This window comes from Notolepis coatsorum (assembly GCF_963971535.1).
Source record: "Notolepis coatsorum genome assembly, chromosome: 15".
NCBI classification, from domain to species: domain Eukaryota; kingdom Metazoa; phylum Chordata; class Actinopteri; order Aulopiformes; family Paralepididae; genus Notolepis; species Notolepis coatsorum.
Genome location: NC_140179.1, coordinates 59,319,364 through 59,346,251, shown reverse-complemented (window position 1 = coordinate 59,346,251; position 26,888 = coordinate 59,319,364). Strand labels below are relative to the sequence as shown.

Sequence of the window (26,888 nt, the reverse complement as noted above, 5' to 3'; positions counted from 1 at the left end):
ATATATATAATTTTTTTTTACACACACATCCACGACCCACTCAAAATGGCCCTGCGACCCACCAGTTGAGAAACACTGCCTTAGAGGGTTTAGAGGAACCTATCCCTGACCAGGCTCTTGACGGCCGACCTCTGGGTAATGGCTTTATTACTCAGTGCATGGCGCTAGTGCGTCTCCAGGTTGCAGGGGGTCAGTGGGAATCCTTGCATTTCTTTTTTTTATCTACTTTTTTATTTTTCTCCCATCCCAATTTCGTATTGTCCAATTCTACCCTCCCCTGTCTCGAACGCTGTTAGGCCATGCCTCCCACAGGTCGGCTGCAATGTGGACCAAGCCTTGCATCACGTGTCGGCGCCACTTAGCCGCCCGAATCCTTGCATTTCTATATTATCCATGCACCTAATTCTCCTATTGTTTTGGGTCATCCTTGGTTGGTAACAAATAAACCCTGTATTAACTGGTCGACAGGTGAGCTTTCGCTGGAGAGAGGTGCTGGGCCGGTCTCCAACGAAGGTTCATCTTATTTGCTTTCTTCTCTATCTCCCTCCAGGGTGGCCGTAGGCGCTGCAGACTCTACGTCCTCTCCCAATCCTGACTTAACAGGGGTTCCTGGTATTTATTGGGATCTGGCGGAGGTTTTTAGCAAAACCCGTGCTAAAGCACTACCTCCTCATAGGCCTTACGACTGCACTATTGATCTTCTACCCGGTACCTCTCCGTCTTGGGGGCGTATGGTCTCCCTCTCTCGTCCAGAGACGCTATCCATGAATAGTTACATTGAGGAGGCACTGGCCGCAGGTCACATACGTCCAACACACCCAACGGGCATTACGAGTATCTAGGCTTGGTTAACACTCCTGCAGTCTTCCAGGCGCTGGTCAATGACGTGCTGTGGGACCTAATAGGAGTGTCGGTCTTCGTGTACCTAGACGACATTCTTATTTTCTCTCGTGATATATCGCAGCATCAACAGCACGTCCGACAGGTTCTCCAGCGTGTTTGTTAAGGCAGAGAAATGTGTGTTTCATACAGATACGGTGTCCTTTCTGGGGTTTGTTCTAACCAGGGGCGATCTGCGTATGGATCCGGCCAAGGTGAGTGCTGTCTTAGATTGGCCTCGCCCTTCCTCGCTCAAACAGCTGCAACATTTTTTAGGGTTTGCTAACTTCTACAAGCGCTTTATTAGAAACTTTAGTGCCGTAGCTGCTCCCTTAACGGCCCTCACGAAAGCGTCTCTTCCGGGCTTTGACTGGTCGCCTTGGGCAGAGAGAGCTTTTCGTGACCTCAAACATCGATTTACCTCCGCCCCCGTATTGGTCCACCCTGATCCGGAGGTTCCGTTTCTGGTAGAAGTGGATGCCTCCGATATCGGGGGGGGGGGGGGGGGGGGTGCTCTCTCAGAGATTCTTAAAGGACGGGAAAGTGCATCCTTGCGCTTTTTTTCCGCGTCGCCTGTCCAATTAGAATTGTTGGCCGTGAAATTAGCCTTAGAGGAATGGAGCCAGTGGTTGGAGGGGGCGGTACAACCATTTATTGTGTGGACCGACCACAAGAACCTGGCTTATATCCAGGGGGCTAAACGCCTTAACGCTCGCCAAGCCAGGTGGGCGTTATTCTTTACACGCTTCCGCTTCTTCATCTCCTTTCGGCCCGGTTCTAAGAACGTCAAACCTGATGCGCCCCATCCCATTGTTCCCCAGGCACTTATTCTTGCTCCCGTGTCATGGGGCATAGACAGGGTGGTAAGGTCGGCACTGGCACGGGAACCTGATCCTGTGGGGGGGGGTCCTCCGGGGCGGCTGTATGTGCCGAAGGCTGCACGTTCATGCCTGTTGCAGTGGGCGCATACCTCCTCCCTTACCGGTCACCCTGGGGCCGCCAGGACCATGGATTTCATCCGCAGGAGGTTCTGGTGGCCCACGGCGGAGGGGGATACGCGTTCCTTTGTGGCAGCTTGCCCAGTGTGTGCGCGCATCAAGACCTCTCGCGCTCTCCTGCGGGGCTCCTCCGTCCCCTTCCCATTCCCAAACGTCCTTGGTCACATATATTGTTAGACTTTATATCAGGCCTTCCTCCTTCTGATGGTCTTACTACCATTTTGGTGGTGGTGGACCGCTTTTCTAAAGCGGCTCACTTCATCCCTCTCCCCAAACTCCCCACGGCTCGGGAAACGGCTGACCTAGTGGTGCAGCACGTTTTTCGGGTTCACAGGCTTCCTCAGGATATTGTGTCTGACCGGGGCCCTCAGTTCGCCTCCAGGTTCTGGAAAGCGTTTGCTTCCAGTCTCTGCGCCTCCGTCAGCCTGTCATCTGGATTTTCTCCCAAGTCCAACGGGCAGACGGAGCGTGTCAACCAGGATCTGGAGGGCGTTCTGAGGTGCTACGTCTCCGGCAACCCGACAACGTGGAGTCGGAGGCTGGCGTGGGCAGAATATGCTCATAACACCCTTCTCTGTTCTTCCATGGCGTTGTCTCCCTTCCAATGCCAATATGGCTTTCAACCTCCCCTTTTTCCTGAGCAGGAGCAGGAGGCAGAGGTGCCCTCCGTCCAGGCTCACGTGGCTCGCTGTCGCCGGACCTGGAGCCAAGTTCAGGCGGCGCTGCGGGAAGCCTCTGTTAGGTCTCAGCGTCAGGCCAACCGCAAGCGCCGTCCAGCCCCGGTTTTCCATCCGGGACAGAGGGTTTGGCTTTCGACTAGGGATCTTCCCCTCCGGGTTGAGTCCAGAAAACTGGCTCCACACTTTATGGGTCCCTTTAAGGTGGTTCGTCGGGTTAACCCAGTGGCCTACAGGCTGTTACTCCCAACTTCCATGCAGATTCATCCGACGTTTCACGTTTCTCTTTTGAAACCCTTCCTCACTTCGCCTTTGTCCCCGCCGCTCCCCGCTGTTCCTCCACCCCGCATCCTTGATGGACAGACGGTCTACACTGTGCGGAGGATCGTGGGTTGCCGGCGGAGGGGTAGGGGGTTTCAGTTTTTGGTGGATTGGGAGGGGTATGGGGTAGAAGATCGATCCTGGGTGCCTCAGAGGGATATCCTAGATCACAGTCTTATTGATGACTTTCGTCGACTGCATCCCGAGGCTCCTAGGTGAATGTCAGGTGCCGTTCGTTGGGGGGGGGATACTGTAACGTTTGGGCCTTTTGCTCTCACTTAGGAGTAAAAGTCCTAGCGTCACCCTGGAGTATTTCACCCTTTTCCTCTCTTCTAATTTGTCCTGATTGCTAATTAATGCTCACTTGTTGTGTTCTCTCATTGTCAGTTCTTCTCTGTCCACAGGCATGAGTACTCTACCAAGAAGCATTTGTTATCGCTCATGTCTGGAGCATAATTGTGACACTGTTATGTACCATGTTAATCTTGTGTCCTGTGCTGCAGCTGACTGCTGCTAATTGGCTGATTGCTGCTAATTGGACACCTGCCTGGAGGTGCTCAAAGGTTCTTCCCCACACACACATGCAGGGTCACGGTTGTTGAAACAGTGTCTCTAGACCCTTCCACCCTTTGATCTTTAGTTTGTGCTAGTTATCATATTTAGAACAGTCTTTTGGTTTAAACACAGACCATTGGTGTCTGTGTGCACTAATGTTGCTTCCCTTTGAGCCAGGGTCGTAACAGACACCACGTTGGCGTCATGCTTAGCCTATTTTGTATTCATGTTATTGTGATATATATTTATCGTGTTGATGTGTGCCCAGCAACATCACTCAGTTTAGTGTAAACTGCATTGGCGTTTTGGAGACTACTGTCTCTTATTTCCTTTCCCCTTTCAAAGTGTTTGTTTTTCGTGTTGAGACGTTGGTGGAGTTTATTGTTGTTTCACAATAAAGAAAGACGTTACTTGTGAAAGCGCAACCATCGTTTCCGACTACTCTCTTCAACTCTGCACATGGGTCCAAAACACCTACCCCAACTGTAACAACCCCCGCTTCTATCCCCAGGCCTTCAGGATGCTTAATGACTCTATGCAACACTAACCCAGCCATCTATGAAATCATAGCACTGATTGGAGACAAAATAAGTGATGAGATAGTGAAACAAGCTAAATACTTTTCCATCACTTTTTGCACTAGTTTATTTAGTATATTTTTTGTTCGTATCAGATTATTTGTAACATAATGGAGATGAACACTAAGAATTATTGCCTAGGGCACCAATAGACCCTAGCAGCGCCACTGCACACACACACACACACAGAAAGGGAGAATGGCAAGACTTTGCTCCCTTTTGCGTAATTCACTCACATCTCCGGCTGTTGTTGTTTTAGAGACATGATCATAATGATGCTTTTGTGCACATGAGTCTCCCGGACAATTTAAAACCAAGCACGAGTCGATCAGAGCTTCCTATGCTGAGATATGGTCACATTACCGGTAAATGCGTCATGCCTCCGCGGATTCCCGGAGGTATGGTGCGCACACAAACACACACACACACACAGAGAAAGGGGTAATCGCAATTTACAAGGCTTTGCTCCCCTTTACATAATTCACTCACAGCTCGGGCTGTCGTTGTTGTAGAGACATGATCATAATCAGTGTTATGCACATGAGTCTCCCGAACAATTTAAAACCAAGCACGAGTCGATCAGAGCTTCCTATGCTGAGATATGGTCACATTACCGGTAAATGCGTCATGCCTCCGCGGATTCTCGGAGGTATGGTGCGCACACAAACACACACACACACACACACACACACAGAGAAAGGGGTAATGGCAATTTACAAGGCTTTGCTCCCCTTTATGTAATTCACTCACAGCTCGGGCTGTCGTTGTTGTAGATACATGATCATAATCAGTTTTATGCACATGAGTCTCCCGAACAATTTAAAACCAAGCCTGAGTCGATCAGAGCTTCCTACACTGAGGTATGGTCACTTTTCCGCCTGATGCGCACTGTCTTTATGCTATGGAGATATACACGTTTCTAAAGATATTAAGCTTTCTCTGCATATTTTCACACCGCCAACAAAGTAGCCTACTGGATCCATTGTCTCGAAATGGATTTGGTAGCTGTTATGTCTGCACGTCTGTCCCTGACACCTGAGACTAAAAGTACTCAGCCCCTCCCCTACGACCAGGGAGCGAAATAAACTTTTTGACTCACCGGTACCCGCCACACGGCGGGCAGACCTCTCAGTGGCAATCGCCAAACGTAAAAACTGACCGCCAATGACGCTTGGCGGGCTTTAATTCCGCTCCCTGCCTACGACTCAACTGTAGTTCTTTAGACAGCAAGGGAAATTATACAGCCGGACAAGTTAACAATAATTAACACATTTACAAAATCGTATTTAATTTTGCAAATAAGGAAACCGAACATTTTAAAGCACTAGAAATTGCAAATATCAATTTGTTTGACCTAATTCTGAATCGCACAAAATTTTCTTGATTTCTGAAAAATCCTCTCCGCCGAGATGAGGCCATTTTGACCATGCAGTGTCAAAGGTGAGAACTGGAGAGGCCGAGCCCCTTTCTGCCTTCACGTCACTTTAACACTTTGAGTGCCGCGCTGATTTCGGGCCCCATCTATTCAATGCCACGCTTTAAAAGATAGGAGTCTGTCACCTTGTTTGTAGAGCTATAACTATATTCTATATTATAGCTATGGATACAATACTATGGTCATTTGACAGTGACTTTCTTCCGGTCAAGATGCAAAAAAAATTCTTCCATGCATACATTCGCGCGTTATACCGTGGTGAATATAAGTATGTTTTTATATCGGTCTGGGGTAATTCCTGAAGTGCTGAGGAATAGCCTTATTCCTGTATTATACTATAACCGTTGCCGTTTCTTGCCTGGACCCGCTATTATTCTCAAATCAAATCTATATCATAGGTATTATGTTTCATCATGAATGCATGAAAGGGGGGGGGGGGGGGGGTCGTTTTTTGATGCTTTGAACGCCACCAACGGCATACGTTGTGGAGTAACGTTACACACACACGTTTGGATCGAGGTGAAGACATGCTTGGATCAAAGATTGATATCATATAGCCCTTACCTTGACTAGGATGTACCCCAAAAAGAATATTCCAATTATCTGATCGTGATTCCAAGTATTGATGTCCATCGTGCCGCCAACATAATCCACCACACATGCGATTCTTCTCAATCCGACCGTTATAACCGCTCAGTTTGAGCAAAAATAAATAAATACCCGGACCCATTAGATCGACACACAGGCCAAGATACAAGGTTTCAAAAGGTGCTCGATACGGCCATCTAGCTGGATGCGGCCGGTATTGCACGTTGGCAACCTCAGACTCATAATAACTCCCCGGCCAATCAAATTCCACCACGCTACATTCAAAGGCTTAACGCTCCGTCCTTTATGTCATCTCGCTCTCGTGTACGGGTATGCCCCATTGTCTGACACGATAATCATCTTTCCTTTGCTGCTCCGTCAACGCATTTTGAACAGAAGCATTGTATTCGGGGCTCTGGTCATTACGCCAGGCTTCACCATGCAGTGTGGTAGGCAGATACACTGGCAGGCAGCCGCATCCAGGCCTACAGAGGACTATTCACTCTAAAGTAGTCTAATTACCGGTCCTACAGTAATAGATTGTCTTTTAATACACTTGTGCTGTTCAACTTGGTCATGAGCAGTAAAACTCCTGTTTTTATACATAAACAGATTGTTTATTAGTAATACTGTGCATGATCATTACACTAGAGGTTCCAGTAATGGGCAGCTTGAATTACCAGGTCCAAAAACCAACGCTTTAAAGGATAACTCCACTATTTTGGGAAATTAGCTTATTTAACATCTTCCCTGGAGTTAGACAAGAAGATGCATACCTTTTTTGTCTCTGTGCGTGCATTTTAGCTTTGGGAATAGATGCTCCGTTAGCATAGCTTAGCTTCATCACTGGAAGTGAGGCAGGACAGTAGCCTTACAGTGCCTTACAGTGTATTGCAAGGTCTGACATTGACCAAACTTGATATGCATGACCTTGGTGGGCTCTAGGTCAACTCCTGAAAAGGGGGTCAATGTCAGACTTTGCAATCAAAAGTTAGGGGGCTAATAACCCTTGCCATAATTTCAGTGCGCCCCTAACTTTTGATTGCAAGGTCTGACATTGACCCCCTTTTCAGGAGTTGACCTAGAGCCCACCAAGGTCATGCATATCAAGTTTGGTCAATGTCAGACCTTGCAATACACTGTAAGGCACTGTAAGGCTACTGTCCTGCCTCACTTCCAGTGATGAAGCTAAGCTATGCTAACGGAGCATCTATTCCCAAAGCTAAAATGCACGCACAGAGACAAAAAAGGTATGCATCTTCTTGTCTAACTCCAGGGAAGATGTTAAATAAGCAAATTTCCCAAAATAGTGGAGTTATCCTTTAAGGAGATCTTTTATTTTTAGATCATTGACTCTTTGGAATAACCTGCCTCAAAACCTCTGCTGCATTTACAGTAATTTAACTTTAAAAAATAATCTTAAATTGTATTTAACACTGTAAAGCATTTTTTCTTTTTTTTCTTTTGTTTCTTTGCTCACATGTAATTTTAGCTATCTTATTTGTTCATTATGCATTGTGTGTTGAGTAGGCCTACTGACTTTTAATAATTTAGTTTTGCAACAATAATTGTTTTTGTATGTTTTTTTGTGTGGACCCCAGGAAGATTATCTGGTTGCTATGACAACAGCTAATGGGGATCATTAACCCTTTCTCTGCCACGCTTATATCCATCCTTATACCATCCTCTGCCAGCTCTATTTGTCTATGGAGATGTTCCCCTTCTTTGCAGGGCTATAACTTTTTAAATTGTATTGCTAAATTGACATTACTATGGCCCATTCAACGTCAAGTATCTATCGTTTAGGATGTAGCAACGTTCTACTTTCATTCACATATTCATACTAAAATACGGTCTAAAGTATAAATATGTTTTTATCGTTTTCTGCAGCATTCTGCAGAACGTGCGTTATAGCCATAAATACATATATTAGATCATCAAATGTAGTTTGATACCGATTGACGTCAGATAAAAAAATTCAATTGTACAAGGTCCTAAACGTCATGCCTCATCATCTGCTGGTGACCGGATGGGGGGGGGGGGGGGGGGGGGGGGGGTTTATAAGTCCGTGGCCGACGTTAAATCATTTATGTAGTATGGGCGATACATAGATCAGAGCAGTTTATATGGATAATAATAATCAAACACGCTGAAACTCACAGCAGCTTCCTCTGACCGTTGGGTGATCAGCGTGGAGCAGAAAGATCGCTATTATGGGATGTTGATATATGCCATTTTCAGGTTGTATAATACTATATACGTCCAAATCATGTTGTTTATCGAGTTATTGGCAATGGATCGCTATCCAGTGTATCAAGCTGGAGTCCCGCGAGCGATAGCGAGTGGCCGGACGAAATATGGGTGAGCACCACTTCCGGCCGCTCACTTCCGGTTTTGCCGATTCGCCGATCGGCCACCAGATGGCGGTCTTGAACCGTTGGAGAGTTGAGAGGAGATCAACAGCAAGTCTCAAGTCTCCGTGGGTGAAATATGATTGCCATGACAGATTTTTTAAATATTGATCTCAAAGACGCTGTACGACGTCATTGGCAGATTAAGCATGGCGAGCAATGACGTCTAAAGTCGTCCTTGGCGATTAAAGGGTTAATAAAATAAAATAAAATCTACAGCAGGCTACCGGCATCGATCCACATCGAGACCAACAGCGTTTTGGCATGTTTTTCTCTTTATGAAGCGTACAGAAATCACAGCAGATGAATCTCTACCATTTTGTTCTACATTCACAACGCAGCCTGGAGGATAATTCAGACACCAAATAATTTTAGTCCTTCAATGTTTTCACTTCTCCCACATCAGCACAGTGGTGCATTTAACATGCTTGCTTTCACAGAACCCTAACATAAATGTTTGTTTATTCAAGGTCGGCAAAGCAGCGTAAGGGACATATTCATTGATCAATGTGACTGCAGTGGCGCATGAACTGTGTAATTATGTAACATTCTCACAGGGTCCAATTATCTAGTTCCTGCTACTAGTCTGCATTCTAATACAGGTTGTATCCATTCCCACTGCGACTTTGCGATTACAGAATTGTTTTTATCAACTAACCTATCAATCACTGGTTCATGTGATCATCACCCAGGTGTTTTCAATCAGTCTTTAGCAGCTTTAACACAATGGATGCCAGAGGTCGCTATGGGCGTTAGGCCGTTTAAGCCAGCACTTTGTTCAATGGAGAGAATGCCGTGTTTGCGAGTGCTAAAACTATATTAAATATTATAGCTATGGATCTAATAACATTGTCGATTGTCAGTGAGTTTCTTCTGGTCAACATGCAAAAAACAGATAATTTTTTCATCTGTACATTTCCGTTTTATACCGTGGTGAATATGAGTATAGTTTGAGTGATTCTGAGCAATCCCAGGAAAAGACGCGAAAACAGCCCTTTAGTTAAATCCACTTATCATGTTGCCATTTTTCGCCTGATTATCGAATCATCCTGAAATCAATGCTAGATTATCGTTATTATGTTTCCTCATGCACGCATGAAAAGGGGGTTTGGAACGGGGCGCCCATCCGTGCCGTGATGTGACCAACGGGACACAACACACACACACATTCCACACAGACAGCTTCGATCGCGGGAGAAAAAAATATTGGATCACCGCAAGATTGGATATATACTGTCCTTACCTTGTCTCTGATGTAATGCAAAAAGAATAATCCAATTATCTGATCACCATTCCAAATACTGGTCGTGGTAGTCTGTCCCATGTTATCCAGCATTTCACTTGGACGGGCGGGCGGATGAACTCGTCGAGGCATCCGTGGTGACCGCTTGTCTTGCCGGAGTATTTAGACCCCGCCCGCACGCTGCAGCTCGGCTGATAAAACAAACTACATCGTTTGAAATGGAGTGCAATAGCGGCCGCAAGGCGTTAGGCAGCAGTATTGGCCGTCTGCGAGCTCAGACACATTCAGAACAGGATGCACAAGGTGCCTCGATGGATTATGAATGGCAATAGCGAATAAAATAAATAACCATATTAACAACGATGTTGTAGCCAATTTAATGATTTTCTGCAGTTACTTTATTGTATGAAGGCACCGTGTCACCATGAAAGTGTTGACCAATTAGCTGGCAGTGGGCACAGGAGGCGGGGCTCAGATGTGCTCAGGCGCAGCCTATATGTATGTGTTCACAGGTGTGCAGCAGGAGGGAATTGGGTAATTATCACAGGGAAGCCACACTGTCTTTTAACCGTGCGCGTTGGTTTTGTTTTCAGTTATATTGAGTAACTTTTTGGGTTTTATTTTGTAGCAATTATCCTGTGTTTAAGTTCCAGTTTAAACACAGAGTTTACAGTATGCTTATATCTGTCCACACTGCAAGTAAGAATAAAAACTCTCAAACGTACTCAAGGAGAAGACATCATTTTATTACCAACAAGCACCACGCTTCACCCAGTATTCCCTCACTGGCATCTTTTCTTGTTAGGTTGCCCTTACACAAGTTAAAAGACAAGCTTCCAAACAAGATTGTTTTGAAGGCAGACAGACACGGAAGGAGTCAAGGAACAGCGGCCCTTTCATTGACGTTTCTGCCGATTCAAACCACGATATCAACACGCACGCAGCGCAACGCGGAACAACACATCAAAGAAGCTACGGTGAGACGGATTCATGAATTAATGAAATAAAGTTGTGGAAGGAGCGGGCTCGCGCAACTGGATATAGGCAAATCCCATCAAGAATTCTAAGTAAAACCTCCGCCTATTGCTTGACATTATAAACATGAGTAACGTGGGAAATCAGGAAATTAACGTTGAAATGGATGCAGCTGTCAATCAAAATGAAACAGAAAATGAACTTGGCAAAAGGCTTTCTAAGCCCACATTTAAAGCGTTGGAAACAAAAATCATGTTATTGCATAAAGAAAGGAACTTTGGACTGAAACAATTATGTAAAATGGCTAAGGAGTTGGATCAAATGATGGGCTCAAATGAAAATTTTCCGTCATGCAAATTAAGCACGACATATTGTGGAAGTTGATTGGTGAAACTACACGGTTGCATGAGTCACTAAAACCTCTATTGCCTGACGACGAAATGTCTAAACAAACAAAATGGTTTCAAGGTCACATGCACAATGTTAATCAGATCATTGACAAAATGGAGAAATGGAGAAATGGGTGCTTGCTAACAGGGAGCAATGCACGCCGACACAAGTTGATGACAATGATTATGAATTCAGTGGTGTGCCCAATGCAACTGAGGTTGTGGTTGATCCAAAGAACAATGCTGTGTCGAGTACAAATGAGGTTCTGAATAACGACGGTTCAAATAACAATGCTGTGTCATATACAAGCTTCCAAACAAGATTGTTTTGAAGGCAGACAGACACGGAAGGAGTCAAGGAACAGCGCCCCTTTCTTTGACGTTTCTGCCGATTCAAACCACGATATCAACACGCACGCAGCGCAACGCGGAACAACATCTTGGATGACGAAGGATTACAAACATTCCTGTGCGAAGTGGAAGCCATATTGAACGACCGTCCCATTACAAAAACCTCAGAGGATCCAAATGTTCTTGAACCATTGACTCCGAATCACATTCTCCTGTTAAAGGGCAAACCTTCCCTGCCACCAGGGCTCTTCAGCAAAATTGACTCTTACTCTAAACGTCGATGGAGGCAAGTTCAATTCCTCTCCAACCTCTTTTGGCACAGGTGGATTCAGGAATATGTACCGCTGTTGCAGGAGAGACAACGATGGACAAAGGACAAGAGGAACTTTGTCGCAGGAGACGTCATCATGGTTGCGGACTCTAATGCCCCTCGTGGATCCTGGCTGTTGGGCAAGGTATTGCAGACCTTTCCCGACAGACATGGACTTGTGCGATCTGTGAAAGTTGAGACCAAGTATAACATTCTGGAGCGACCGATCACCAAGATCTGTCTTCTTTTGGAAGCTGACTAGATTAATACCCATTTTCCTTTGGACTACATGAACTTTGAACATTACGAATTAAATACCAACGTGGACTACGTACTTGGCTACAATCACTTGCATGCATTGAATTGTTACGTTTTTATACAGTATCAATTGGGGGCCGGTTGTTGTAGCCAATTTAATGATTTTCTGCAGTTACTTTATTGTATGAAGGCACCGTGTCACCATGGAAGTGTTGACCAATTAGCTGGCAGTGGGCACAGGAGGCGGGGCTCAGATGTGCTCAGGCGCAGCCTATATGTATGTGTTCACAGGTGTGCAGCGGGAGGGAATTGGGTAATTATCACAGGGAAGCCACACTGTCTTTTAACCGTGCGCATTGGTTTTGTTTTCAGTTATATTGAGTCACTTTTTGGGTTTTATTTTGTAGCAATTATCCTGTGTTTAAGTTCCAGTTTAAACACAGAGTTTACAGTATGCTTATATCTGTCCACACTGCAAGTAAGAATAAAAACTCTCAAACGTACTCAAGGAGAAGACATCATTTTATTACCAACAAGCACCACGCGTTGGAAAGAGCTTCACCCAGTATTCCCTCACTGGCATCTTTTCTTGTTACAACCCTTACAAACGAGTTAACTTGTTGTTGGCGCTCAACGATTGGCGGGCTAACGCGAGTTAACTCGTTGTTGGCGCAGATAGGGTTAAGCATCAACACTGCTCTTCAACAGTCTCCTCAGCATGGGTTAAAACTCTTTATTAAATCATTCACATCTTTCAACTTGCCTTGCAACGATCCCAGTAATGACATGCGACAGCAGCACTGTTTATTAATTTAAGCTCTTTCCCTGCATGTGGGCATTGGTTAATTTAAGCATCTGCATAAATATTGGACCTATCGTATGCATATTATTTTTGACGTCTTTAATAAGTTAATATCAACATCTAATCAACCTGTCTTCTTCAGTTGCCCCCTCAGACACACGTGAGCGTATCATTTTTCTAATATCCAACAATCAGTCAGAGAGTCAGAGAACATATGAGTAGATATAAGATATATGGTTGGTAAAGCTCTATTCTAAACAGCTAAATTCTGTTCACATTCTGGTTTCTCCCATGCCTTCCAGATCTGTTTATGAATATTGAAGTCATATTTCCACGCCGTTTAGCAATACGATTAGAAACTAACCCTACCACCTCACCACTAACCCTAACCCCTCACCACTAACTATGGTTATGTATATGGGACCCCCTGGACTGTATGGTTATGTATATGGGACCCCCTGGTGTGTATGGTTATGTATATGGGACCCCTGGACCCCCTGGACTGTATGGTTATGTATATGGGACCCCTGGACTGTATGGTTATGTATATGGGACCCCTGGACTGTATGGTTATGTATATGGGACCCCCTGGACTGTATGGTTATGTATATGGGACCCCTGGACTGTATGGTTATGTATATGGGACCCCCTGGACTGTATGGTTATGTATATGGGACCCCTGGACTGTATGGTTATGTATATGTGACCCCCTGGTGTGTATGGTTATGTATATGGGACCCCTGGACTGTATGGTTATGTATATGGGACCCCTGGACTGTATGGTTATGTATATGGGACCCCCTGGACTGTATGGTTATGTATATGGGACCCCTGGACTGTATGGTTATGTATATGGGACCCCCTGGTGTGTATGGTTATGTATATGGGACCCCTGGACTGTATGGTTATGTATATGGGACCCCTGGACTGTATGGTTATGTATATGGGACCCCCTGGACTGTATGGTTATGTATATGGGACCCCCTGGACCCCCTGGTGTGTATGGTTATGTATATGGGACCCCCTGGACCCCCTGGACTGTATGGTTATGTATATGGGACCCCCTGGACCCCCTGGTGTGTATGGTTATGTATATGGGACCCCTGGACTGTATGGTTATGTATATGGGACCCCCTGGACCCCCTGGTGTGTATGGTTATGTATATGGGACCCCCTGGACCCCCTGGAGTGTATGGTTATGTATATGGGACCCCCTGGTGTGTATGGTTATGTATATGGGACCCCCAGGACCCCCTGGTGTGTATGGTTATGTATATGGGACCCCCTGGACCCCCTGGTGTGTATGGTTATGTATATGGTACCACTTTTGGTAGGTACCATGGTTCTTAAATAATACCATCGTACAAACCACGATACCGATGGTTATTAATGGGTGTTATTGTCAAGTTCCCTGTTCTTTTTCAGAGTGAAATTGTGTTGTTCTTGGTATGTTGTTCATGATATTTCAATCATTCAACCAACGCCGACGTTGGAAAATGGAAAATGGAAAACAGTGACATCATGATAAGACACCTCCACAATTCCAAAGCTGGCGTGAATCGTTAGCGACTTAGCAAGATGCAATTTTAGACACATCGTCAATTATTTGTCATCAGTTCTGCTCAAGCATAACGGTGTGTTTCCTGTGCAGGGTGGGGGGGAGGTCGGGCGACAGTGGCTCAGGAGGTAGAGCGCTTGTCCGGTAATCGTGAAAGATTCCCGGCTCGATTCCCGGCTCCTCCCGGCAGCAGAGTGTCGAAGCACTTCATGGCACCTATCACTTTTAATCAGTGAATCATATTAGTCTTATTGAATTAAATCAGTTTTTACTGAATTAGACTAGGTTTTTATTTAATGGATTTGTTTTCTATTGAATCAATTTGTTGTTTTAATTGAATGATTCGTTTTTACTGGATTTTTTTGCATCAGTTTGTATGTCTGTCATGAGGATCAGTATTTATTTTAGTATTTATTCTAGTTTATCTCGTATCAAATGGCCGAGACCTGGGCCCCGTTCCATGTACGTGGTTCAACTAAGTCGATCAACATGTCCATTATCCAGCTTCAGTTAACCCGATGTTCAAAGCCGGGATTTTCCTGTTTCACAAAGGAGGATTCAGTCTCGTTAACTCAAGCCAGACTTGAGAGTCAGGCTCAAGTCAGGCTAGATGCGCGCTCCCGTTTTAGGTGGAAAGCCAGCACGTATCGATGGCAGAGACCCTGATTCTCAACGGCATTGATTGATTAATTGATTTAAGACTTTATTGACAGATTGCAATAGGCTCAATCGCCTCGCCGACAAGTTAAATGCGTTATCTATAGGCTAATTCTAAGTCCCTCATTACCTCAATCAATCAGATTATATTTCTTTAAACTTGCCTGCTGGATTGAATAATCAAATGAGATCTTGCTAGCGAAAATTATTAGTTAACTGTTATACAGAATTACGATACGGCTCTCTTACCCATTGATTGATGTATAGTCAATCTTTTACTTATCTTCTCTGTGGTGTAACGGGTTCTTCTTTTGACTTTCACACGGACGACCGGGGTTCAAGGCCCTAGTCTTTTCCTTCTTTTTGCAATATAGGAATAATTCAATTTGGTGCACGTTGAGAGCTATATAAAGAATGACATCCTCAATGCATGTAGATTTATAATATTTTAACTTAAAACCAGGCTACTTTGGCGTATAATCATTAATATTATATTCAAAAAAATCATATTGGAAACACGGGGATTTGAACCCCGGTCGCTGAACTGGCAGGGATGAGCACTACCGCTGGGCCACTGGGCCAGATGGGATAAATTCATTGTTTATACATTAATGAACGAGAGACCCGTGTTTAGAATATCCGTTGTTTTGAATGAAGTTTATCTCTTCATCCTCATTCATTAATGTGACGTCAACGGCTCATTCAATTTCTCAAATCCGTCAAACAGCGCATCTCATCAGACATCTTAATCCCAGTTACAATTAAAATAACCACATCATGTGTACATCGCACGAGCGAGCGCCACCGTCGCCACGGTATATATAACGTGCATTATTTAGGACAAAGTGAATTTAATATCAGCATTTTGGGTCTATTTTACATTTCAAAAGCCCCCTCTGGAAGAATGGAGCACAAAAACGTAATTCAGAATGGTATAATGCAGATCGTAGACTGTGGGAATAGTTTCAGGAAACGGGCTGTCACTTCTTTGCGGGGGCGTGGCGATAGTTCAGGCTAACTTGAACTTGAACTCTGCTTTCGAGCAGGCTCAAACTTTTGGATATGTTGTCATGGTGATTTGGGAAATCCAGGTACATGAAATCGGAAAGTCAGGCTAACACAGTTAGCCTGATAAAGTTATCCGGCTAACTCGGTTATCCCGGTACATGGAACGGGGCCCTGAGTGCTGCATCTCGTGCTTCCATGTCAATGGAAGAATTACAATAAACATAACTTTGATGTGTGAGTAAGGGCCCGCGTCCACCTAGCGCATATTTCTCCGTGAAACATGCTGGGAGTGCGCCGGCAGCGCTGGCATGCAGCGCATCTTGTAGATGACAGAAAGAAATCTACAGCCATGCCGCGGTTTTGCACATATTATAGCATATTTGAATAACTTTATTGTATATTAATTATATATATAGTTATTGCCTGACACCACAGTTCGCCCTTTGCTTTTTATTAGCTTTTTAGTAGTGTATTCGTGTAGTTATTATTATTAGTTTTGTCGCGAATCTCAATGGTCTGTGGGAGACAGCCAGACAGGCAGGCAGCTCCGGTGTCAGGTTACAAACAGAGTGGTAGATGAATGGCTGTGATTGGTTGTCTGAAAATGAGCCCAGCGCATCGCTCTGAAAGTTGAGAACGTTTCAACTTTCGGCCGCACAAAAAAGCTGAGAAAAGAAGCCGACGGCAGCGCACTTCCTAGAGGCGGCCGCATGCGCTCCCTCCCCATTGGAATACATTGAAAACAGATGCGTGCGGTCAGAAATATGCGCCAAGTGGACGCGGGCCCTAATTTAATAATAATAAAATAATTTATGTTTTATGTTTTATGTTATGTTTTTATGTTTTTATGTTTTATGTAGCACTTTGGGATCCTAGTGAACAAAAAGTGCAATACAAATACAATTTATTATTATTATTATTATTATTATTATTATTATTATTATTATTATTATTATTATTATTATTATTATTATTATTATTATTATTATTATTATTATTATTATTATTATTATTATTATTTTTTTTTTTTATTATTATTATTATTATTGAGTGAGCGGGTGAATGTGAGGCAATGATGATGAGGCTTCGGATAAAAAAGCTGCTATATAAATTGCGGTCCATTAGCCATGTTTTAAGTGTCACCGTCACAGGATTGAAAACAGAACTTGTGACAGACCCTCCGCAGCACGGCAGCTGTGAGGAAGGAGCTTGTTAACACTAATAGGGAGCGAGCGGAGAGCGGAGAGCGCGGTGCCTCCGCCAACATTCCATTACTGCCCAGCAGCACGCCTTGTAATAACCACTTAACAGGAAGAGGGAGTTTGAGCAAACTTCAACCGAAGCTTGGATTTATGGAAACATATCCTACCGAACCCCCGTCACCCCTCACGTCCCTGTCCCCCCCTGCCCCCGCTGCAGAGGAGCAGATGTTGTTGACAAAAGGAGAGTGGGGAGTGAAATAAGTGACACATTTGGAACGGAGCCGAATTAAAATTACAACTAAAACAACAACAACGCAATCAATCTGACGAGAGGCGCTGAGTGGAACAGCTGTCGGGGTGGACGACGGCGGAGGAGAGGGACAGAGTCTGAGTGGGGACAGAGGTGGATCTCTTTGGCCTCCGCCGCCAGCATCTGTCCCCGTCTCTCCCCTGCCACACGACAGCCTTCAGCGCAAGGACGACCGCCTTCACACACACATTCTATTATCATTCTATTTGGGCTGATGGGAGTGCTTAATTAACCCATTGAAACCAGGAAACACATTTGTGTGTATATACAGGCTATATGATGCATTATTAGCAGGCGTTGTAGCTCTAAATGGATATTGTCTGAAGGAGTCGACTGAAGGAGTCCTCTGCGAAAGCATGCAATTTGTCCACTGATGGATACATTGTGATATTTGTCTAGTGTGTGAAATCCTCTATCAGTGCCTCTGTGCCCGTTTTCTTAGGCAGTTAGCCTCGCTGGTGTGTGCGCCATTAGCGTTAGCCACGCTTCTAGGCCTCTTCGCTTTTGGAAAGGTTGGCAGTTTAGTTAGTTTAGTTTATTCGGATCCCCATTAGCCATTGCCACAGGCATAGGCTACTATTACTGGGACTACGGCTCCTTTCGATCGATTAGTCGACTATTCAACTAGTCGAGGTCAGCCCTAATATAGACACACACAGATAGATATATCTAGAGAGAGGGGTAGAGAGACAGAGATACATACAGGCCACCTGCACCTCCGTCCTCCTCTGCAGCAGAGCTCCTACTCTGTTCCTGACGATGCAGCGATAGAGTCCGGCGTGGGAGCGGTCCAGAGAGGGGATCAGGTACCTGGAGAACACACACACACACACACACACACACACACACACACACACACACACACACACACACACACACACACACACACACACACACACACACACACACACACACACACACACACACACACACACACACACACACACACACACACACACACACACACACACACACACACACACACACACACACACACACACACACACAATTAATAAAACAACCAATTAAATGGAAGAAACATACAGATACAAATCTAAATAAAAAAAAAAAAATCATTCAGGCAAATGCCTTGTTAAAAAGGGCATTTAGCGTCCAAAAAAAAGGGCATAAATCGGCAACACCATGTGCTGTGGGCCCATGCAGATTATATATATATATATATAATCTGCATGGGCCCACAGAATCTAAATGCACTTTATCTATACTAAGCCGGCATCACAAAATAACCACAAAGAAAAGAATAACCCCAAAGGAATGGGTAAAGTCCCCCCCCCCCCCCCGTTGTAGCGCCGAGTCGTAGCTTGGGGACGTAGTGGCCGCAAACACAATGGCCCTTTCACTCCCTTGAGAGCCTGAACAAATAAAAGGGCTGTACTCCAGAGGCAAGGAAAAGCACGGGGTGTACCTTTAACGAGCATGCGCACATATCAAAGTTCGTCGCCACAGCGCATACAACAATACAACAAGTTCACGTTAAGCAGTCTAGCCGTGGCTGGCTTTAGCACGCATGTTCCATAAAGTCTGTGCTTCTACGGCGATAAAGTGGTCTCTGTAGACCGTCACCCAGGGTTCGAATTATCATCTGAGAGCTATGGGGGCCACCTGATTTCTTTTTTTTACATTTTTTTTCCTGAAATTGTGGCTGTTTTCGAAGTCATATTTAGAGGAATATCTCATTAGGATTAGTCTAATACTAAGTAATAATGACATCACACAACAGTCTAATCATTAGACTATTGTGTGATGTCATTATTCAGTCTCATTATTAACAATCAATATTTGTTCATTTTCTTACTCACCTCTGATATATAATGCCATATTTACTTATTTGCATTTTGCACCTTATAAAATACAACAATTTAATTTGAAAAATGAGACCAAATTTATGAACTTGAATTAACATTTATTTGTCTCTGCACTTATAAATCAAAAACTAACAAAATAATCGAATGGAAAATAAATAGTTGTATGGCACAACAGCAGCATTTATCAGGATTCAGTAAGTAACATTATCATCTGATAATAAAATGAACATAAAATAAATACTTGTATAAATCAAAATAAATAATGTTATAAACAAATGTGCACAGGTAATCAAGAACTGAATGAAAAATAAATTAGAAGTAGCAGCATCTTCTTAGAACAACAAGAAGAAAAGTAACTACTGCAGCATGGCACCGACATGCAGACTGGAAGAGCCGGGATTCAAACCACTGACCTCTTTTATCCAAAGTGAGTAGTGACGACTAGCTCTACCTCCTGAGCTACAGCCGCCACATCATGATGACTTAAAGTGTCACACAGGCAGCCAGGGGTTGATGCCTTTTCTATCTCAGACCACGAGAGTAATAACAACATCTGCAATTAGAGCTCTGCATTATCAGAAGCCATTACATCAAGCTATAGATTGCATCATCTCAAGTGGCAATTATTACGTTTTTCTTAACACTTTCTCCCACAAATCTGTCAAAATGCAAAAACTATACAGTGATCAAAATACCAGCAGCATGTTACCAAATAAGCAGCAACATTACATCAAGTAAACAACAGTAACAACAACTTCCTCAGTTTTTCCTCCTACAGCTCTAAAGTGTCTCATGTCAGTCCAGAATCCAGAAGACCCATCACGCCCGCTCCCTGCAGCTGAGTTTTTCCTCTTCACTCGTTCTCTCTTCGGTTCCGTCTGTCTGCACATTTGAGGTTTATTGTTTATTTATATATGTATAGTTAATTGTGTTACATACATTTACTCTATTTCCGAGGGACAAATTGTCTGCTTCCTCTTCACTAGGTTGGAGTAGCGTTAAACTCATGGGCGACGCTCATGGGCGACGCTCATGGGCGACGCATAACGGCTTGGAGGTGAAATGCAGCCTATTCCACAACATTAATTACTCTGTTCTTTTAAAAACTGAAAATAAAAATATGATCTATTAACAATTTATTTAGGTAACATAAATAATAATTAGTAAAAAAAAAAAATTATATAAATTTTTTGAGAGACCCCCACAGGGGGTCTTGACTATGGGGGCTCAGACTATAGCTATGGGGGCTGAGCCCCCATTGGCCCCCTCATAATTCGAACACTGCCGTCACCTGATACACCCCGGCCGGGGTAGTGCGGGTAGTCAGTTGGTGGTCTGGCTGGTGCCCGAGATGTCCAGTATAAGCCTTGGGTGAAACGTCCTTCTTCCTCTGATAGCTTGGTGGGCACGACGAGCTAAGCTACCTGGCTAACTCACAATGATATAATTACCTAGTAGCCAGTGTGGCTAACTTAGCTCTCGACCTAGACTGCTAACACGCAAAGTCTCCGTCGTCTTCTCACGTTGGTCGGTTGACCGTACTCTTCGGCAACACGACGTCTCGATACTATACTTGTTCTAACACGTTAACACTGTGCGTTATACTTATTCACTTGGCCACGTTATTAGCCGTTAGCTCGATGCTCTGGAGAGCTCTCTCACGCACGTCTGCTCTCGTCGGCGGTCTGCGCAGGGAAGGGGCGTGTTCCTTGCTTCTTCGTGTCTTCCGCAGTACACCGGACGCCGTTCTTCTGACCACCAGTCTGACTGTCCCGCAGCACCCCCTAGTGTTTGTCCTCCCAAGGGAACATATCTGAAAGTCCTATGGAACCTATTCCAATGTCTATATTGAATACCGAAGTCTTTTAACAGACACATTCATGTTTCTACATTTGGAACACTTTTGTTTACACTTGTTACATACTTTTGACTTCTATTTTTTACTTATCTATTTTATTTTTATCTAGCACACTCTCAGGAGCAGAACAGGAAAAAGCATTTCATATAAAAGTATTCTGTATTTTTGTATGACAACTAATAAAAAAACTTGAAAGTTGAACTTGAGAAGGCGTGTCCCTGGGCCCTATTCCCCGTACCTGGTTCAACTAAGTCGATCAATAGTCCCATTATCCAGATTCAGTTAACCCGATGTTTGAAGCCGGGATTTTCCTGTTCCTCGAACGCTGATTCAGTCTTGTTAACTCGAACCAGACTTGAGACTCTGGATAATTGCGCACGGCCGCTTCAGTTGAAAAGACAGCAGTGTCGATAGCAGAAATCCTGATCTTCTAACGGCATTGATTGATTAATTGATTTAAAACTTTATTAACAGATTGCAGTACGGCTCAATAGCCTCGCCGACAAGTTAAATGCATAGTCTATAGGCAAATTTTAAGTCCCTCATTACCCCAATCAATCAGATTATATTTCTTTAAACTTGCCTGCTGGCAGTAGGTTTATGGAATGGATAATCAAATGAGATCTTGCTAGCGAAAATAATTCGTTCAACTGTTTCAGAATAAGGATACGGCTCTCTTATCCATTGATTGATGTATGGTGGATGTTTTACTAATCTGCACTGTGGTGTGACGGTTTGTGCTTTTGCCTTTCACGCAGACGGCCCGTGTTCGAATCCCCCTTCTTCTAGTCATTTTCTTCTTTTTGCAATGTAAATACACCAATTTGGTGCACGTTGAGAGCTATATAAAGAATGACATCCTCAATGCATGTAGATTTATAATATTTTAACTTAAAACTAGGCTACTTTTGCGTATAATCATTAATATTATATTCCAAAAAAATTATATTGGAAACGCGGGGTTTCGAACTCGGGTCGCCCAGTTAACAGGATTAAGCACTAGCCGTTGGACCACTGTGCCAGACGGGATATATTCATTGTGTATCCATCAATGGACAAGAAACCCGTGTTTCGAATATTTTTCTTTTGAATGAAGTTTTATCTCTTTATTCTCAAATGCATTAATGTGACGTCAACGGCTCATTCAATTTCTCAAATCCGTCAAACAGCGCATCTCATCAGACATTTTAATCCCAGTTACAATATCACACAAAAACCACAATCCACGCATAGACACTTCAATTTTATGCTTGAATGAAACACAATCCGGGCGCTTCGTTAAGCAAATCTACAGCGGAGAATATATGAAACTAATCAGAGCCAAACGGCCGATAGGTTTCATTCATTAAAAATATCCCTGCAGGATTCACATTTGCAATGCGCCGTTATTAAAATAACCACATGCAGCGTGTATCGCGACTCCGAGCGCCGTATATGACGTGCATTATTTTATTTAGGACAAAGTAAATCTATAGGCTCAATATGATTTATTATCAGAATTTAGTTCTATTATTATACATTTCAAAAGCCCCCTCTAGGAAAACGAAGCACAAAAACATAATTCAGAATGGTATAATGGGATCTAGACTGAGAAATATTTCAGGAAGCGAGCTGGCATTTCTTTGCGGGGGCGTGGCCATGGTTCATCCAGCTAACTGAACTAAACCCTGCTCCCGACGAGGAACGGGGCCCAGGCAAGAAGGAAGGCAGTGCAAATAAAAATATGAATTAATATAAAGGGGAGGCAAATAATTGGTTGGATCAGCGGGTAGTAAGAAGGGACACAAGCCCACAACATTATGAGAAGCACGGCTTACCACTTACCACTTACAGCGTCATTCCCGGCCATGCTCAAGTTGCCGGAGGACGCTGTACAGCGTCCTTATATCAATATTTCAAAAATCTGCGATCGGATTCATATTTCCCCTCCGCTGGCCTGAGATCCACCAGGAGGACCCACTGAGCTCTCTGGCGGTTCAGGAGCGCCATCTGGTGGCCGATCAGCGCAATCGCCAAACAGGAAGTGCTATGGAGGTTGTGCTGGTCGGCCATATTACTTCCGGGCACTCTGTTTGGCTCCCGGGACTCGATCTCGACACAATACATAGCGATCGATTGCCAATAACTCGATAAACAACATGATTTGGACATATATACTATTATACAAGCTGGAAATGGACCCGATATTTCTACATACCATAATAGGTAAATGACTGTTCCACGCTCATTGCCCAACGGCGCGAGGAGGATACGGTAAGATTCAGCGTTATTTTTGATCGTATTCCATATAAACTGTTATGATGAACATATCACCCACACTAGATGAATGATATAACGCTGCCCACGGAATTATAAACGATCCCCCGCCCATCCGGTCATCATCAGATCATACGTAGATCATTCTAGAAGTACGTCCAATTGAAATTTTTTATATCGCCCCGATTGCCATCAAACTGTATTTCATCATCAATATAATGCATTTGGGGCTATATATCACGTTCTGGAGAAAGCTGCAGAAAGAGATGAAAACATACTTATACATTAGACCATACTTTACTATGAATATGTGAATGAAAAAGTTTAACGTTGCTACACAATGAACAATACATATAGGACTTTGAATGGGCCCTAATAATGGCAATGTAGCAATAGAATTTAAAAAGTTATAGCCATGCAAAGAAGGGGTACTTCTCCACAAATAGAGCCGGCAACCTATGGTATATAATGAATTTAACCCATGGCACCCATAGTGTTAAAGGGGTGTTCATTTATTTTGCACATAATCTCACACACATCCAAAAACAGTTTTGCACACATTCATTTTTAATTAATTAATTAATTTGCCTATGTTAATTTTATACTATTTCGGTATCGGTATTGGAAATTAAGAGTTGCACAATATCGAACATCCCTAGTGAAAAGTGCTATATAGATAGAGTTAATAATATTTATTATTATTATATTGTAAAAAATGTATGCATTGAAATGACTGTAAAGTCTCGACGACATTGAAAATGAGGGTGACCTCAATTGTCCTTTCGAGAATAAATAAAGGTTTGAATTAATTAATTTTGTTTGATAGTTATTTAGAGTAAATGAGTTTGAACATGGCCAGCAGTGATGTCATCAGGGACATTAAATCCGTGTGTTGTGTTAATTACAGCAACAAATGATGTAGATGGAAATATAGCAACACCTTGTCTTATATGGACCGCTACCTTGTCACATCATGGAGCTGTAATTAACACAACGCAAGGATTCAATGTCCCCGATGACATCACTGGTGGCCACTCACGTTCAAACTCATTTACTCTCAATAACTGTAGGAGAGAGAGGGAGAGAGAGAGGGAGAGAGAGAGGGAGAGAGAGGGAGAGAGAGAGGGAGAGAGAGGGAGAGATAGAGAGAGAGAGAGAGAGAGATAGAGAGAGAGAGAGAGGGAGAGAGAGGGAGAGAGAGAGGGAGAGAGAGGGAGAGAGAGAGGGAGAGATGAGAGAGAGAGAGAGAGAGAGAGAGAGAGAGAGAGAGAGAGAGAGAGAGAGAGAGAGGGAGGGAGAGAGAGGGAGAGATATAGGGAGAGAGAGAGGGAGAGATAGAGGGAGAGAGAGGGAGATAGAGAGGTCAACATAATTTCACGGAGCTGTAATTAACACAACATTAACACACCAAGGATTCAATGTCCCCGATGACATCACTGGTGGCTATATTCAAACTAATTTATTCTCAATAACATGTCAAACTAAATGAACATGTGCAAAAATTATTTAAGAGTATTTGGATGTGTGTGAAATTATGTGCAAAATAAATCAAATTGAAGTGCCCTTTTAGTGGTGTAGGGAAAAGGCCTCGGGAAGGTGCTCTTTGGTTATTATGGGCTATTATTACAATATAAACAAGACTTATTATGTATTTAACAAGCTGATAAATTAATTAAGGCTTTTTTAACTCGACTAATGAAGACCGACTTGGACCCCCTTTTTTATGGTTGTAAATGCTTTGTTTGAATCTGCAGATAAAATCACACACACAAAAAGGAGGCAAATATATTAGCGGTTCAGTATGTTTTTAGATCCACGGATACGAACAGCATCTTATATCATCAAAGCCACTAACAGCACATGTACACGTATACTATTACAATGTTACCAATAGGGGTGTAAAGATGCACGTATCCGTACCGAACCGTTTCAGTACCGGACCTTAGGTTCAGTACGGCTGTGTACCTAACGAATACAACGGTATGTTAACCACTAACGACCGCCCACCGGGGGATGTTTTTTCACAATCTAATAAATTATTATAGTATTTTTTTCAAGTCGATTATTAATTTCAATATAGAATATTCGTTGACAGCCCTACAAGTACAATTAGTTACTGCACAATACATCACCCCTGAGTGGAACATGGAAAGCCAAACTTTCCCCCACTGTACCGAAAACCCGTACCGAACCTGGACTTCAAAACCGAGGTACGTACCGAACCGTGGTGGATCATGGACCTTGGTGGATCATGTACTTGGTGGAGCATGGACCACTAGCCTAGCTTAAAACTCAGGGAGATGTGTTTTTGGCCAACAGCTACATTAGTGGTCTGTATTGGTAAAACCAAGGAGCTGATCGTGGATTTTAGGAGGAGACAGCAGGGGGGACACACACCACTGAGGATAAACAGGGCTACCGTGGACAGCAGTGGAGGTTATTCAATGACAACATGTGAAGCACAAATTCACTCATAATTATTATTAATTTACATATATATATATATTTTTTTATTATTATTATTTATTTTTTTATTCGAAATTTTTTCCTCTGTAAAAAAAATGCCAGCGAAAATTTCTTTTCCTTAAAAAATGGCCAAGTGACAGCTCTGAGCTCTCTGATCAGGCCTGCTCATCACATAACTGCAGTGATGACGAGCTGTCAATCACTATAGTGCAACTTATAGTGCACGGGTTGATCTTAGTTGATTATTATCCAATCAAAATAGGCTATTTGAGTAATCTAAGCCCCGCCCGTGCATTATTGCGCACGCCACTCGCGAACAGGGATTGAATGATTGACAGCCCTCAAAGTTCTGACACTCAAATCAGAGAAGAGCTCCGTGACTGTGATGATGTCATCGAGTTCTTCGGCTGTTTGATTGATTGATGGAAAATTTTATTAACAGATTGCAGAATGGGTACAATACAGTACAGCTGTAACAACACAGTAGGCTAAATTAAACTTTGCGCCAGCATTAGGACCGCAGCGTGACTGTGATGATGTCATCACCAGTGATCTCCAGTAATCGGAGATAGTATAAGGAGTTTGGGGGAGGATTCGCGAAACATGTGTTTACCTGTGGCCAGGGAGAACCGGGAGATGCATTGAAACCTACCAAGATAGACCCCCACGACCAAGGTTATCAGACTACCAGGTCAGATGGGCCGACTTAGTCTCGCTCTGAGTGGGCTGGCTGGGGAAGACGAATGGAGACCTTTTTCATCAGAAAATATCGAAGGATGGATTTAATTTACAAGTGATCAGATGGGAGGGAATCTATTTACGAGGGACACTATTTCCTGTAACGTCGTCAATGGTGAGTGAAATTAAATTTTTTTTATATTTAGTAGCTGTGTGGGTCGCGCCGGGTCTGTGTTGATTATGAATTAATTGGCTGTATTTTACTGCATGCGTTCACTGCGTTGGTATGCTTTCTGGGT

At 43.6% G+C, this 26,888-nt stretch overlaps 1 protein-coding gene across 1 annotated transcript in view; it reads right to left on the bottom strand.

The window, feature by feature from the left end:
- sdk2b (sidekick cell adhesion molecule 2b) overlaps positions 1-26,888 on the bottom strand; it is an 846,423-nt gene that overhangs the window by 272,586 nt on the left and 546,949 nt on the right. The window contains 1 exon segment of the mRNA XM_084331013.1: positions 18,209-18,315. Within this exon segment, the coding sequence (XP_084187139.1) occupies positions 18,209-18,315 (107 nt within the window).